Source organism: Monodelphis domestica, chromosome 5, assembly GCF_027887165.1.
Source record: "Monodelphis domestica isolate mMonDom1 chromosome 5, mMonDom1.pri, whole genome shotgun sequence".
NCBI classification, from domain to species: domain Eukaryota; kingdom Metazoa; phylum Chordata; class Mammalia; order Didelphimorphia; family Didelphidae; genus Monodelphis; species Monodelphis domestica.
The window spans coordinates 198,197,232-198,209,241 of NC_077231.1; the positions used below are offsets into that span (position 1 = coordinate 198,197,232).

The window sequence follows — 12,010 nt, forward strand, 5'->3', positions numbered from 1 at the left end:
GATTTTCTTACTAGTATGATTGGGGGCATGGTGGGAGGGAAGGAAAGCCCAGTTCCTGTTCTTCACTAGGCATGTTGAATTAGGCATCTCAGTTCTTAAATGTTTTACCATTTTTCCTTTTCTCTTTTTCTTTCTGTTTTCTTATTTTCCCAGATATCTATAGTACACTATTGGAGGAAAGGAGAATGAAAAGTAGGGACAAAGAGAATTCACCTCAGTTTTTCACATGGTATCATGACCCTATTCTATTACTAGAACAAGGAAAAGAAAGCACAATCATTATTATCACCATCACCATCACTAGCAGGATATGTAAACCTTTCCACTGACTTCAAAAAGTCAAAGGGAGAAATGTTGCGTATAGTAGGACATATCTAAGACTTAGTGAATCTGAAGTTACTTTCTTCTCTGCCCCCCTCTTCAAACTAATCCAGTCCTAATTTAGAAGAGTGCAGTTACTGTAGGGTTAGAGGCCTGGAGAGGCATGCAGAAAGTATAATCCATCAATTCTCCAGTCTTTCCAAGAAGAAAGTATATTTACATATTCTTCATGGAAATCCTGCTCATGCCACTCACTTTCAGAGCACCGTGACCCTGAAGACTGTGTGTAATTCCAAGTAAGCTTAGCATGGAAGTACTATTAAGGAATACACAAGAGCCTAGGAAATACAGTAGATCATGGCCACGGAAGAGAAGAACGAATCAAATACTTAGTAGTTCACTTTCTCAGCACTTACCTTTTCTGCTGACTGCGCTGTACCAAAAAAGATGGGAATAAAAGCTAACCAAATGATGCAGGTGGTATACATTGTAAATCCAATGGGTTTGGCTTCATTGAAGGTCTCTGGGACACCTCTGGTTTTAATGGCATAAACAGTACACGTGACCATCAAGAGAATACTGTATCCAAGAGAACAAATGAGAGAAAGGTCTGAAATATCACATTTGAGCACCCCTCTGGCATTTTCTGGATCCAGTGTCCTCTGTTCTCCATAGTCAATGATGATATGTGGAGGGTCCACAGCGAACCAAACGAAAACTCCCAGAAGCTGTAAGGAGATGAGGCTGAAGGTGATCACCAGCTGGGATGCTGGGCTGATAAACTTTGGAGCAGTGACGGATTTTTTTCCTTGTTCGAATATCCGGTGAATTCTGTTTGTTTTGGTTAGTAGGGCTGCGTAGCTGAAACACATGCCTAGCCCCAGAAAGATCCGTCGGAAGGAGCAGATGACAGTGTCTGGTGCTGCGATCATTAAAAAGGTGATGGAGTAACAGAGGAAGATCCCGGTCAAGAGGACGTAGCTCAGCTCCCGCCCCGAAGCCCTCACGATCGGGGTGTCATTATAGCGGACAAAGGTCACGATCACAAAGGTAGTGGCGATGATTCCCAGGATAGCGATGAACACGGGCACCACGGCCCAAGGAGAATGCCATTCCAACTTGATGATGGGAATGAGCTGGCAGCCTGTACGGTTGACGTTGGGTCTTTGATCCAAGGGGCAAAGTTCACAGGTCAGTTCATCCACCTGGTAATTATAGCCTTCACACCGCTCACAATGCCAGCAGCAAGGGACACCTTTTACTGTTTTCTTCCTTTCCCCAGGCTTGCATGGCAGGCTGCAGACCGATGCAGGATGCGTATGCTCTCTATTAGCCCACTGCATGTCTTCTACCTGTAGGTATAAAAAATTAATGAGCCTTCCATTTTTCCCCCATTTATAATATCCTAATCCCAGCCACAGGTTTATAATAAATCACTATGGGCTGACAGTACAAATACAGTTTACCATAATAGGAAACCAGTATCTTTCCCTTATATTGACTTTATGAAAGTGTTAAATGATTATGCCCAATAAATCATTTGTGTCATCAGCCTGATAAGTGTCATTAGTTTTCATTTACTCCTCAGCTGCTGACCAGTGTGACATTTGGAGATTTATCGCCCCTGATGTTGTTTTAAACCCATAAAAAAAGGTCCCACTGAAAGAAGTTTCCGATACTTATTGCAGATACAACCAAGTGACAGACGTTCTAAAATACTTAATTAGGAACTAAATAAATACAAATGAAAAGCAATTTCTATAACTCCATTTTTAAAAACTCAAAGCTCCCACTGCCCCGTCTTCAAAGAGCAACACCCAAGAAGAACTTCTTAAATTTAAGGGAAGGACAAACCATTCGAGTATCTTTGCCAAGGAACCCCCAAATGTGGTTATGAAGAGTCGTAATTGACTGAATCCAAGCAACAACAACAAAAGACCCTTCTTCTGTCCATAGAGGTAGCTAACCTTTCCTAGGCAAGTATTAGGTTGTGAACAGAAATTTCCCAGCTATGTATATTACTACCATGAAACTAATAGGTTAAACTAAATTGAAGCCAGAATTAATAGCAAAGAGGTTTAACTCTTTCATCTCTAGAATTTTTGCAATGTGGGTCTGTTGCTCTGAGTGTGGGCTTGACCAGGCCCATGATTTCAGCAAGATACCAGCCATAGTACATTTTACTCATTCTCTACCTTACTTCCTATCTTCTCCCAAACCCTACCCCTCCTTCCTAACTCCACTTCTGTAACCCTGAACAAATCGACTCAGCTACTATTCTGAAGGGAGTGTATCTTATTCTTAATTCACTGGGCTATGAGTGAGGAAGACCTGGATTCAAATCTCACCTCAGACCCTAAACTAACTCATGACCCTTTGTAAGTCACTTAATTTCCCTTGTTTTGGTTTTCTCCTCTGTAAATTGAGGTGTTTTACTTGCTGGCATCTAATCTCCCTTTCCTATAGTCTGCTCTCCTCCAGCCCTTCTAATTATCCCTCTAAATTGCCCTGGTACTATTCCTCTATGCAAGTTTATCCTCCCCTATCAGAAGGTAATCTTTTTAAGGACAGGAACTATATTTGATTGTTCATTCCTACCAATGGTGCTTGGCACAAACACTGAAAATAGTAATCATTTTCACCATGAAAACTACTAGGCTATTCTTATCACAGAGTGGTAATATATCTAAATGATACCACTGAAGGTTAGAATAGCACTCCTACCTTTAGTCAGAATAAAATAAAATAAATCCTTTTTCACTGGCATTGATATAGTAAAAGTAATTATGCCTTTGTATTTTCAGAGCCTAGAATAGTGCCTAGCATACAATAGACACATAATAAATGTTTGCAGATGATTGATAATGCCTGTAAGTCCTATACCAGTCATTCTTTGAAGTTAAAATATTGAAGGCTTCTATTGAAACAAAAAAGTCTTCTAGGAAGCCGTTAGATTAACAAATTTGCTAGCCAATCACATTAATGGGCCTTTAAGTTATGACTCACTGGGTGGGAAGACTTTGTTCTGACAAGTTAGGGAAGGACCAAAACAAATGGCACATGAGAGAAAGCAGTCACAGGGGACATATAATAATAGGGAGGTTTGAGCAAGTATGGGTGACACAAAAATTTGTGTTTCAGAATGGAAAGGAGGAATAGAAGAGAAAATTGCTAAAAAGGAACAGAAAAGGGGTTGAGTTTGCTTTATAGGTTGTGCTCAATTCAAGGAAAAATCTGCCTCAATTAATCATACAGCTTGGAATTATGCCACTAATAGCATAATAATATTAATAGTACTAAAATTATAATAACAAACATAAAAGCAAATATAATAAAATGTAAAATCATATCTATATAAATAGCAACTGCAATGTAGCAAATATGTTATAAATATTGTTTCATTTAATAATTGACAGCAATTCTGGGAAAAGGAGGTGCTATTATGATCTCCATTTTACAGATAAAGAAACTAAAGCAAAGAGAAGTTAAGGAATGTCACCGAAGGACACATAGCTAATAAGTATCTGAGACCGTAGTTCTTTCTGAATCCAGACCCAGTGCATACCACCTGTACCACTAATGATCTGCAGCAATACACAAGAGAAAAACATGTAGTGGTAGCTACCAGGTAACCAGGAATATTGGCATTTATGTACACTGCTTTCCATTTTCCACCTTCTCTGTTTCTCTTCTTATTGCCCTTCTGGGGAATACATAGTTCTGGTTATGCTCAGAAACCTCTGGTGGCCCAGTAGCTGATTTGGGAGTAGGAGGAAACAAAAAGACGAAGCATACATTTTCTCTAACTTATAAACTCTAAAAGGACTTCAGTTGTTCATAGAGTTGTTCAATGGAGAAGCAAACCCTTTGAATTTTAAGGCCAGTCTTTTGGAAGTTCAATTGCTATCTCGTACATCATGAGAATGGTTAATGCTACTAGATCTACTTAATGAGGAAACAAAAAGACGAAGCATACATTTTCTCTAACTTATAAACTCTAAAAGGACTTCAGTTGTTCATAGAGTTGTTCAATGGAGAAGCAAACCCTTTGAATTTTAAGGCCAGTCTTTTGGAAGTTCAATTGCTATCTCGTACATCATGAGAATGGTTAATGCTACTAGATCTACTTAATGTGGCCAATACAAATAACAGGGCTATTTATTATAATTCAATTAATTTTCTTTTAAGTTTTAAATATCCTAAAAGGATATTTACTTATAGGAATCCATTATTTAAAAAAAATCAATACTGTAACCACTAGCAGCTTCTCTCAAAATTGGTGAGAAAAATTGAGTGTCCACTGACTTGGCTAAAATATTGATTTTATACCCTAATGGACCTTTATACATAAATAAAATACTGTTTTCTGAAGCTTAATGTTTCTGAGATAATTATTTGAATACCATAATTACATTTTGGATGAGGGTACACTATAATTTTGTGTTGTTTGTGCCAAACCAAGGCAGCAATCCATTTATGCCACTTTTAGGGGGGAAAAACAAAACAAAACTAAACTTGATTTGTTCCCAACATATCAGGGTTCCCCCCAAGGAGAGTCTCCTGATTTGAATGTTTATTAATCATTAGGAGTTTAATCTGTATTTTTCCTTGGATATGTTCCCTTTGTTGCCATTTGTCCTAATCATTATAATTATTATTCTCTTAACAAGAACCAAAGTGATGAAGAAATTTCTTGGGAAATTACTACAATATTTCCTCACAAACAATTCATATTTCTAAATAGAATTTTAAAAATTCAAACAAAATATAAATATCATTTTAAAATAAACTCAATCTATCAATCCTTAAGCATTTATTAAATATTTCCTCTGATCCAGGAATGATGTTAGCAAATAGGAATAAAAAAACAAAGTGAAATATCCCTGCTCCTAGGGAGCTTTCTTTCTAATTAGGGAATACAAGTATTCATAGTAATTATACTTAAGATAAATACAAGGTAATTTTCATGAGGAAGAGAATAGTATTCAGGAAGAAATCAGGAAAGCTGGAACACCTAGGTGGTACAATAGATTGAGTGTTGGGCCTAAAGTCAAAAAGACTCATCTTCCCAAGTTTAAATCTGACCTCAGGCATTTACAAGCTATGTGAAAATGGACAAGTCATTTAGTCCTGTTTGCCTCTGTTTCCTCACCTGTAAAATGATCTGGTAAAGAAATGGCAAATCATTCTAGTAGCTTTGCCAAACCCAAACAGAATCACAAAGAATCAGACACAACTAAACAACAACAAAATATTTAGCCAAATAGAAGACTTTATATTTGGTCCTATTTGCAATAGGGAAGTATTGGAGTTTATAAAATAGTTATAAAATAGTCAGACATGTAATATAGGAAAATCATTTTAGAGAAACTTAAAGCAGGACATCTGTTAGGGTACAACACAATATAACAATCCCCCAAAAAGAGGTGGTAAGAGTAGTGCTAGGGTGATAGCCATGTGAAGAGAGAAAAGGGCTGATATAAGAAATATGGGGAGGGGCTATAAATAGCAAGATTACCCAATCAGATGAGGTAAATGAAAGTGCTAGGCTGTGGTTGAAAACCAAGTTGAAGAGATGACTGAGTTCAGCAGAAATAAAGGAGTTTAGAAAAGGAGAGGATTTTTAAGGGAAAATTTATTCATTCTGTTTTGAACACATTGAGGATGAGATGCCGACTGTCAATCAGTCAATAAAATAATTCATTGTTTACTGTACACCAGGCACTGCACTAAGTGCTAAGGATACAAAAAAGCAGCCAAAAAAATGGTTCCTGCCTTCAAGAAGCTCACAATCTAATGTGGGACTCAACAATCACAGAAGCTACATATAGGATGAATAAATGGTTAAAATATAGAAGAATTAAAGAGAGGTTGGGAAAGGCTTTCTGTATAATAGTCAAACTCAAGTAGAATTTAAATTGTACATAATGATCTCTGTAACCTTATTTTGACTTAAAATGTTATCTATGTTCTATTGTATTTTAAAATTTATTTTGTTAAATATTAACAAATAGCATTTTGATACAGTGGGGATCAGATGAAAAAACACAGAGAAAAAAAGAAAAGAGGGTGAAGACAAAGCCATGGAGAAAATCCTCAATTTGGGATCATGGTAGGATAGGAAAAAAAATAGCAAACAGTAGTCATTCAGATAAGAAGAAAAATGAGAGAGGGGGTGCCTTGAAAATTCAGAGAAAAAATGCCATGAATACTGTAAATAGTAAAAAAAAAAGGCAGTGGCTTCATATCATATAAATCTAAAGGCTCTATTGCTATATCCCTTTTGCATAGATATACAATAATAAAGGGAGCAGCCTTAGATTGTAGGGGTATTCTCCCTTGATTCTATTCCATGTCCCAGATGTGTCATATAAAGCAGATCTATGACTCTCTTTCTTTTAAAGCTCAAGGTTTCTGTTATGTTTTGAAAGTTGATTCACCCTGACATTTTATTGTACTAGCAGTGAAATCTCCAACTCTTGTTTGGCAAAATTGCAAACCATGTGGGATTGGCAGTGTGAGCATCACTGCAACTTTGCCCAAAGGACTTAATTCTCCTCTTTGCACTGACTCACTCAAAAGCTGAGCATGTAGTTAAAAACCAGTCTGACTGAATTCAGCTACAAAAGGGCTCTATCTGCTACTTTAAATCTATTTGTGACTGTATATGTACATGACAATAACAATAGCTTTGACTGATTTCTTCACTTATTGACTAAGTTCTCTACTTATTATTCTACTCATCCCATAGCATTGCTGGGAGGATCAAATGTGTGAAGGTGCATAAGAACGCTTTGAAAATGCTAGGTGAAATATAAATGTAGGCTCATATTTCTGCAGACAGCCATGTCAGCTCATCATCTTCCCCCCATCCACCAAGCTAGTTGACTTGAAGCCTTTGATGCATGTTGGCTGCATGACTCTGGATAAGTCCTTTAACCTCTCAGTGTCACAACTCTCTAAGACTATTGTGAAGAAGAACCATTGTGCCATTCTGTCTCCTTCTCCAAAATACCCTTTCTTTGTTTGCATATTTGTTTTTCTTTTTCTCTTCCTCTCTCTCCTCTTTACCCTACCCTTCAGAACCCATCCCCAAAGGGATTTAGAAAATGTGTCTCTCCTATCTTCTAAGCCTAATTTCATATTTACATCATCTGTTATCTCAGTTTCAGTAAAATTTGCTTACTGTTTTCTGTACATACTATCCAATCACATATCTTACTTCCTTTTCCCAGGTGGTTCTTTCCTCTCTCTAGAATACAATTCCTACTCATTTCTGCTTTCTAGAGACTAGCTTTCTTCAAAGCACACCTAAGTTGCCACTTCCATCATGAGGTACTTCCTGACCTTCACACTCCTGGTTGTCCCTTATGAAATGAACTTAGATTATTTCTATGCAGATTTGTTGTCAGTTCTGTATGTGTGTTATTTTCCCTCAACTAGACCATAAACCCCTGAAAGGTAGAGACTCCTATTTTGTTTGTCCTTGGATCCCAGGTACCTGACCCAGTGCTCCTCACAAAGTAGGTTCAATAAACATTTCTTGGATTGACTTCAAACAATTTTTTAAAATATTAGTGAAAGTGAATTAATTCTTTCACTTAGGGTAAACCCTTGTTTTCTAATTTAAATGCAATGGAACAATTGTAAATATTTTTCCTTGGAAAGCACTGGCCAATGAGTTACAATTATTCTTTTTTGTTAAGGATTATCTGCTTAATGACTAAAATTAGAATTTCAAAGTATTTCTTTAAACAAATTTCTTTCACTAAAGGACTAACTCATTTGAATGTCTACTGTAAAAAATGACAAGGTTTTTAAGCAGACATTAAAAGAATCTGTGTGTGAGATTTTTGCCAAGTGGTGCTGAAATTTATTCAGATTTACAGGCCTAAAATTCAGGATATCAGCTAAATCATTAAATATGAATTAAATGCCATACAAAGTAGCAACACTGAATAAATAGTGTTAGTCTTTTATGATCATTAAAACAGAATTAAATTTGGCCCTTCATCTCTAATAACAAAACTGAAAGTTAATGGCATGAGAATGAGTATAAGCCCAACCATCTCTACTGGCAGTTATGTGGATTATTAAGAACATCCCTTTTCCTAATGTCTACATTTCTCTTGTTTTTCCTTCATTAATTTAATTATTAGTGCAACGAGAATCTAAAAAAAACCCATTTAGTGAAATTATTAGAAGGCATTCTGTGAAATCATCTTTCCCTGGCCTCCTTCATGTCTCAATTAAAATTTCACCTTCTATAATCAGCTCTTCCCTTGTCCCCTTTAACATTAGTCCTCTCCATGGTAACTATAGTCGCTGTATTTTGTTTGCATTTACTTGTATGGATATTGTCTGCCCCATTAGAATATGAACTCTTTAGCAGATACTAGTTTGCCTTTGATTTATAGCACTTTTGCATAGTCATTGACATATAATAATATATTATTAATAATGATAAATGTTTGTTGGCTTGTGAAGGTAGGTCTATAGAAGTTGTCTTGTATGAGTCCCTAAAAGACAGACAAAAGCTCTGCACCACATTCCTGGCAGATAGTCCACCAGTCTCTATTCAAGCATCTTCTGCCAGGACAGAACTCCACAAGCAAGATCTTGGACAACAAATTAGATATCTTCCTCCTCAGGACACAAACCCTTTTGCTTTGGGACTTATCCCCAAACAACCTTAATGAACCATTAGTCTATGGAAGGAGACAGTAAGGCAGAGAGAGAAAAGATGAAATATTATAAACATTAAAGAAAAAAATATCCTCTGCCTCTCACTGAGTACTGACAGAAGAATCAGTAAATAGAATGCTAACTAAAGTGAGTCATTTCATTCATTCAAAGTGTTTTTGGAATATCTGTAATGTTTCCAGCACTGAAGTAGGCATTTGATGGGATTCTAAAAAATTATTAAAAATTAATTGAGTTTACATTATATCTGAGGTTATAAAACAAACATATATGAAATAATTGGAGAAGAATCCAGCACTACATGAATTTGTTGTTGCTACAGTATAAATACAATAAGCCTTTAGAGAAGGAAGAAATTAGTTGATGAGGTATTTGGAGAAGTCTACAAGAAGGAAATAGAAGAATGAGTCAAATCTAAATAGAGACAATAAAGGACAGAATTCTAGGAAAGGGAAATTATATAACCCAAAACATACAGAGGCAAAAAATATGGATTAAATGATGACTGGCATGTATGTGTCAGAATTTTAATTTAATTCAACAAAGACTTATTAAGTATTAAGGAATGATGGAAAATAAAGTTGAATGATCAGGGTAAAAATAGTATGGTGGACCTCAAGAGTCAGACAAATGGGTTTGTTCTTAATAGACAAGTAGAAACGAATGTTAGAGAATTCTCAACAGAGAATATGAAGGAAAAAAATATTATATCATAAGCTCCATGGGGAAAGGGATCAATTTTAGCTAACCTTCATTTTCCTAGTGCCTAGCAAAATGATCTACAAAAAGTGAAGCTTCTAATGCCCATTGAATTTATGTTAAAAAGAAGTGAATTGGAAGGATAATTTGGAAGGCTTTTTGGTAGTAAAATGTAAAATGAAAGAAAGTATATAAGCACTCTAAATGGAGAAAGAATCAGTATAAAGTTGCTGTAATAATGCAGGAATAAGATGATCAAGGCCTAGACAAAGATTTAAGGCAGTGGGAAAAGCTGAATACATTTTCACCATTTCTTAGAATCTGTTGTTTTCTTCGAGGATCAGTTCAGATGCCATCTCTTAGAAGAATTCTTTCCTCAACTCCCTAATCACTAGTCCTCTCTCCTGTCTCAAAGCATCTTACAGTTACTTAATAGCTAACACTATTACTGTTGTATAATGTAAGTTCTTTGAAGCCAGATGGCTATTTTTGTCTTTCTATCCCTAGCACCTAGCACAATACCTTACACGTGGTTGGTGTTTAATAAATGTTTATTGTTAATCCAAGAAATATTGTGAAACACTGACAAGATGTGCTGACTACATTCTGTAACAGATGAAGAAATCATGCATCACTTTCTTCAGAGTATTTGGAGCTATAATGGCATAAAAGAATCAATAGTTAAGAATTATTTCAGTTTATTTACCTAGGCTAACATGACAAATTGCTATATCCTCCAAGGAATTCTGGATAATTTTGATGTATAGATCAAAGCCCTGTTAGTTAGTAAATAAATAAGCATTATAAAGCATCTACTAAGTCTCAGGAGTCATGCTAAATGATAGGGTTACAAAAAGAAGCAAAGAACTGGTTCTACTCTCAAGGAGGTTTTGAAAAGAGAATGTAGGACATTGTTTTGTTCAATCAAATCAAAACATTTTTTCATAATCAATGAGTTATAAGTGGAGTGATACTTATTTCTTTGTTTTTCTTCTAATTCTGGAACACTACAGATATAAACCAATAACCTAAATATTAATTTAAAAACCCTATTTGTTTCCTCCTTACATCTTCATTGAGGATGCCCTTGATTAGCACAAGCATGATTCTCATCAAGATTTTGTATAAATAGGAAAGTAATCATATAGCACCAAATAAACCTTCATATATTGAAATACATATGGTCTTCTTCCATAAATGACTCTGGTCAACTTTCTAAATAAGAAGAAATGAAAGGCCATAGTGGGTCATATATCATCTCTGGAACAAATAGGAAGGGACATCTAATTCTATTACTTAAGCACCTCTACAATGTCACCCTGAAAAGTAAGGGATAGGACAACAATCCTTCAAAATCCTTAATAATTAAACCCCTGTGTCTGTGTACTTTTTTCTATAGTAAGTTCATAGCACCTTTTGGGATTAAAGTGTTCCCTGAGTTTACTATGTATTGTAATTATCTTTTATTTGTCTGAAGACTACCTCTTTGAAGCTCCCAAGAGTGCCTATTAAGGTCTAATATCTTGCAATTTACTGTGGAAACCCATGTTCACCCAATCCACCCCTTTCATGATTTTATCAACTTAAATTATATTCCTACCCTCTATCTTCAAACTGTGTTTCTTCCCTGAAGAGTCCAAGTTCTTAAATTTTATCACCAGTAAAGTTTCTTTCTCTCTTCTTGTCAACAAACTTCTCTTTGGATAGTCTTGATGTCTATTAGGTCATCTGGAGAAAAGATTGGGTTTCTACTAGGCAGGTTTGATGGCAAAGTGGATAGGTGTCCTGACCTAGAGTCAGGAAGATTAGGGCCAAATTCTGCTTATTAGCTGAGTGGTCTTAGGCAAGTCACCATCTGCCTCAGTTTTCTCTTCTATAAAATGAGGAGAGTAATAACACTCACTGCTCAGAGTCGTTGTGAGGAACAGATGAGGCAATATTTGTAAAGTGCTTTGAAAACTATAGAGTGCTATGAAACGCTAGTTATTATTGTTATAATAAATTCTTCTTGTTGGTGGCAGCTGGGTGGCTTAGTGGACTGAGAGCCAGGCCTAGAGATGGGAGGTCCTTGGTTCAAATCTGGCCTCAGACACTTCCCAGCTGTGTGACCCTGGGCAAGTCACTTGACCCCCATTGCCTAGCCCTTACCATTCTTCTGCCTTGGAGCTGATACACAGTATTGACTCCAAGATGGAAAGAAAGGGTTTTAAAAAATAAAAATAAATAAACAAATTCTTCTTGTTGCTGTTCTGCTTCTTAAAAGAGGGCTGAATAATGAACAATGGGC

At 36.1% G+C, this 12,010-nt stretch overlaps 1 protein-coding gene across 2 annotated transcripts in view; it reads right to left on the reverse strand.

Annotated features, from left to right (window-relative positions):
* Window positions 1-12,010, reverse strand: part of GRM8 (glutamate metabotropic receptor 8) — a 1,023,203-nt gene that overhangs the window by 125,280 nt on the left and 885,913 nt on the right. For both annotated transcript variants that reach the window (XM_001365949.4, XM_056799656.1), the window contains exon 9: window positions 738-1,673. In XM_001365949.4, the coding sequence (XP_001365986.1) occupies window positions 738-1,673 (936 nt within the window). The remainder of the gene's footprint in view (window positions 1-737; window positions 1,674-12,010) is intronic.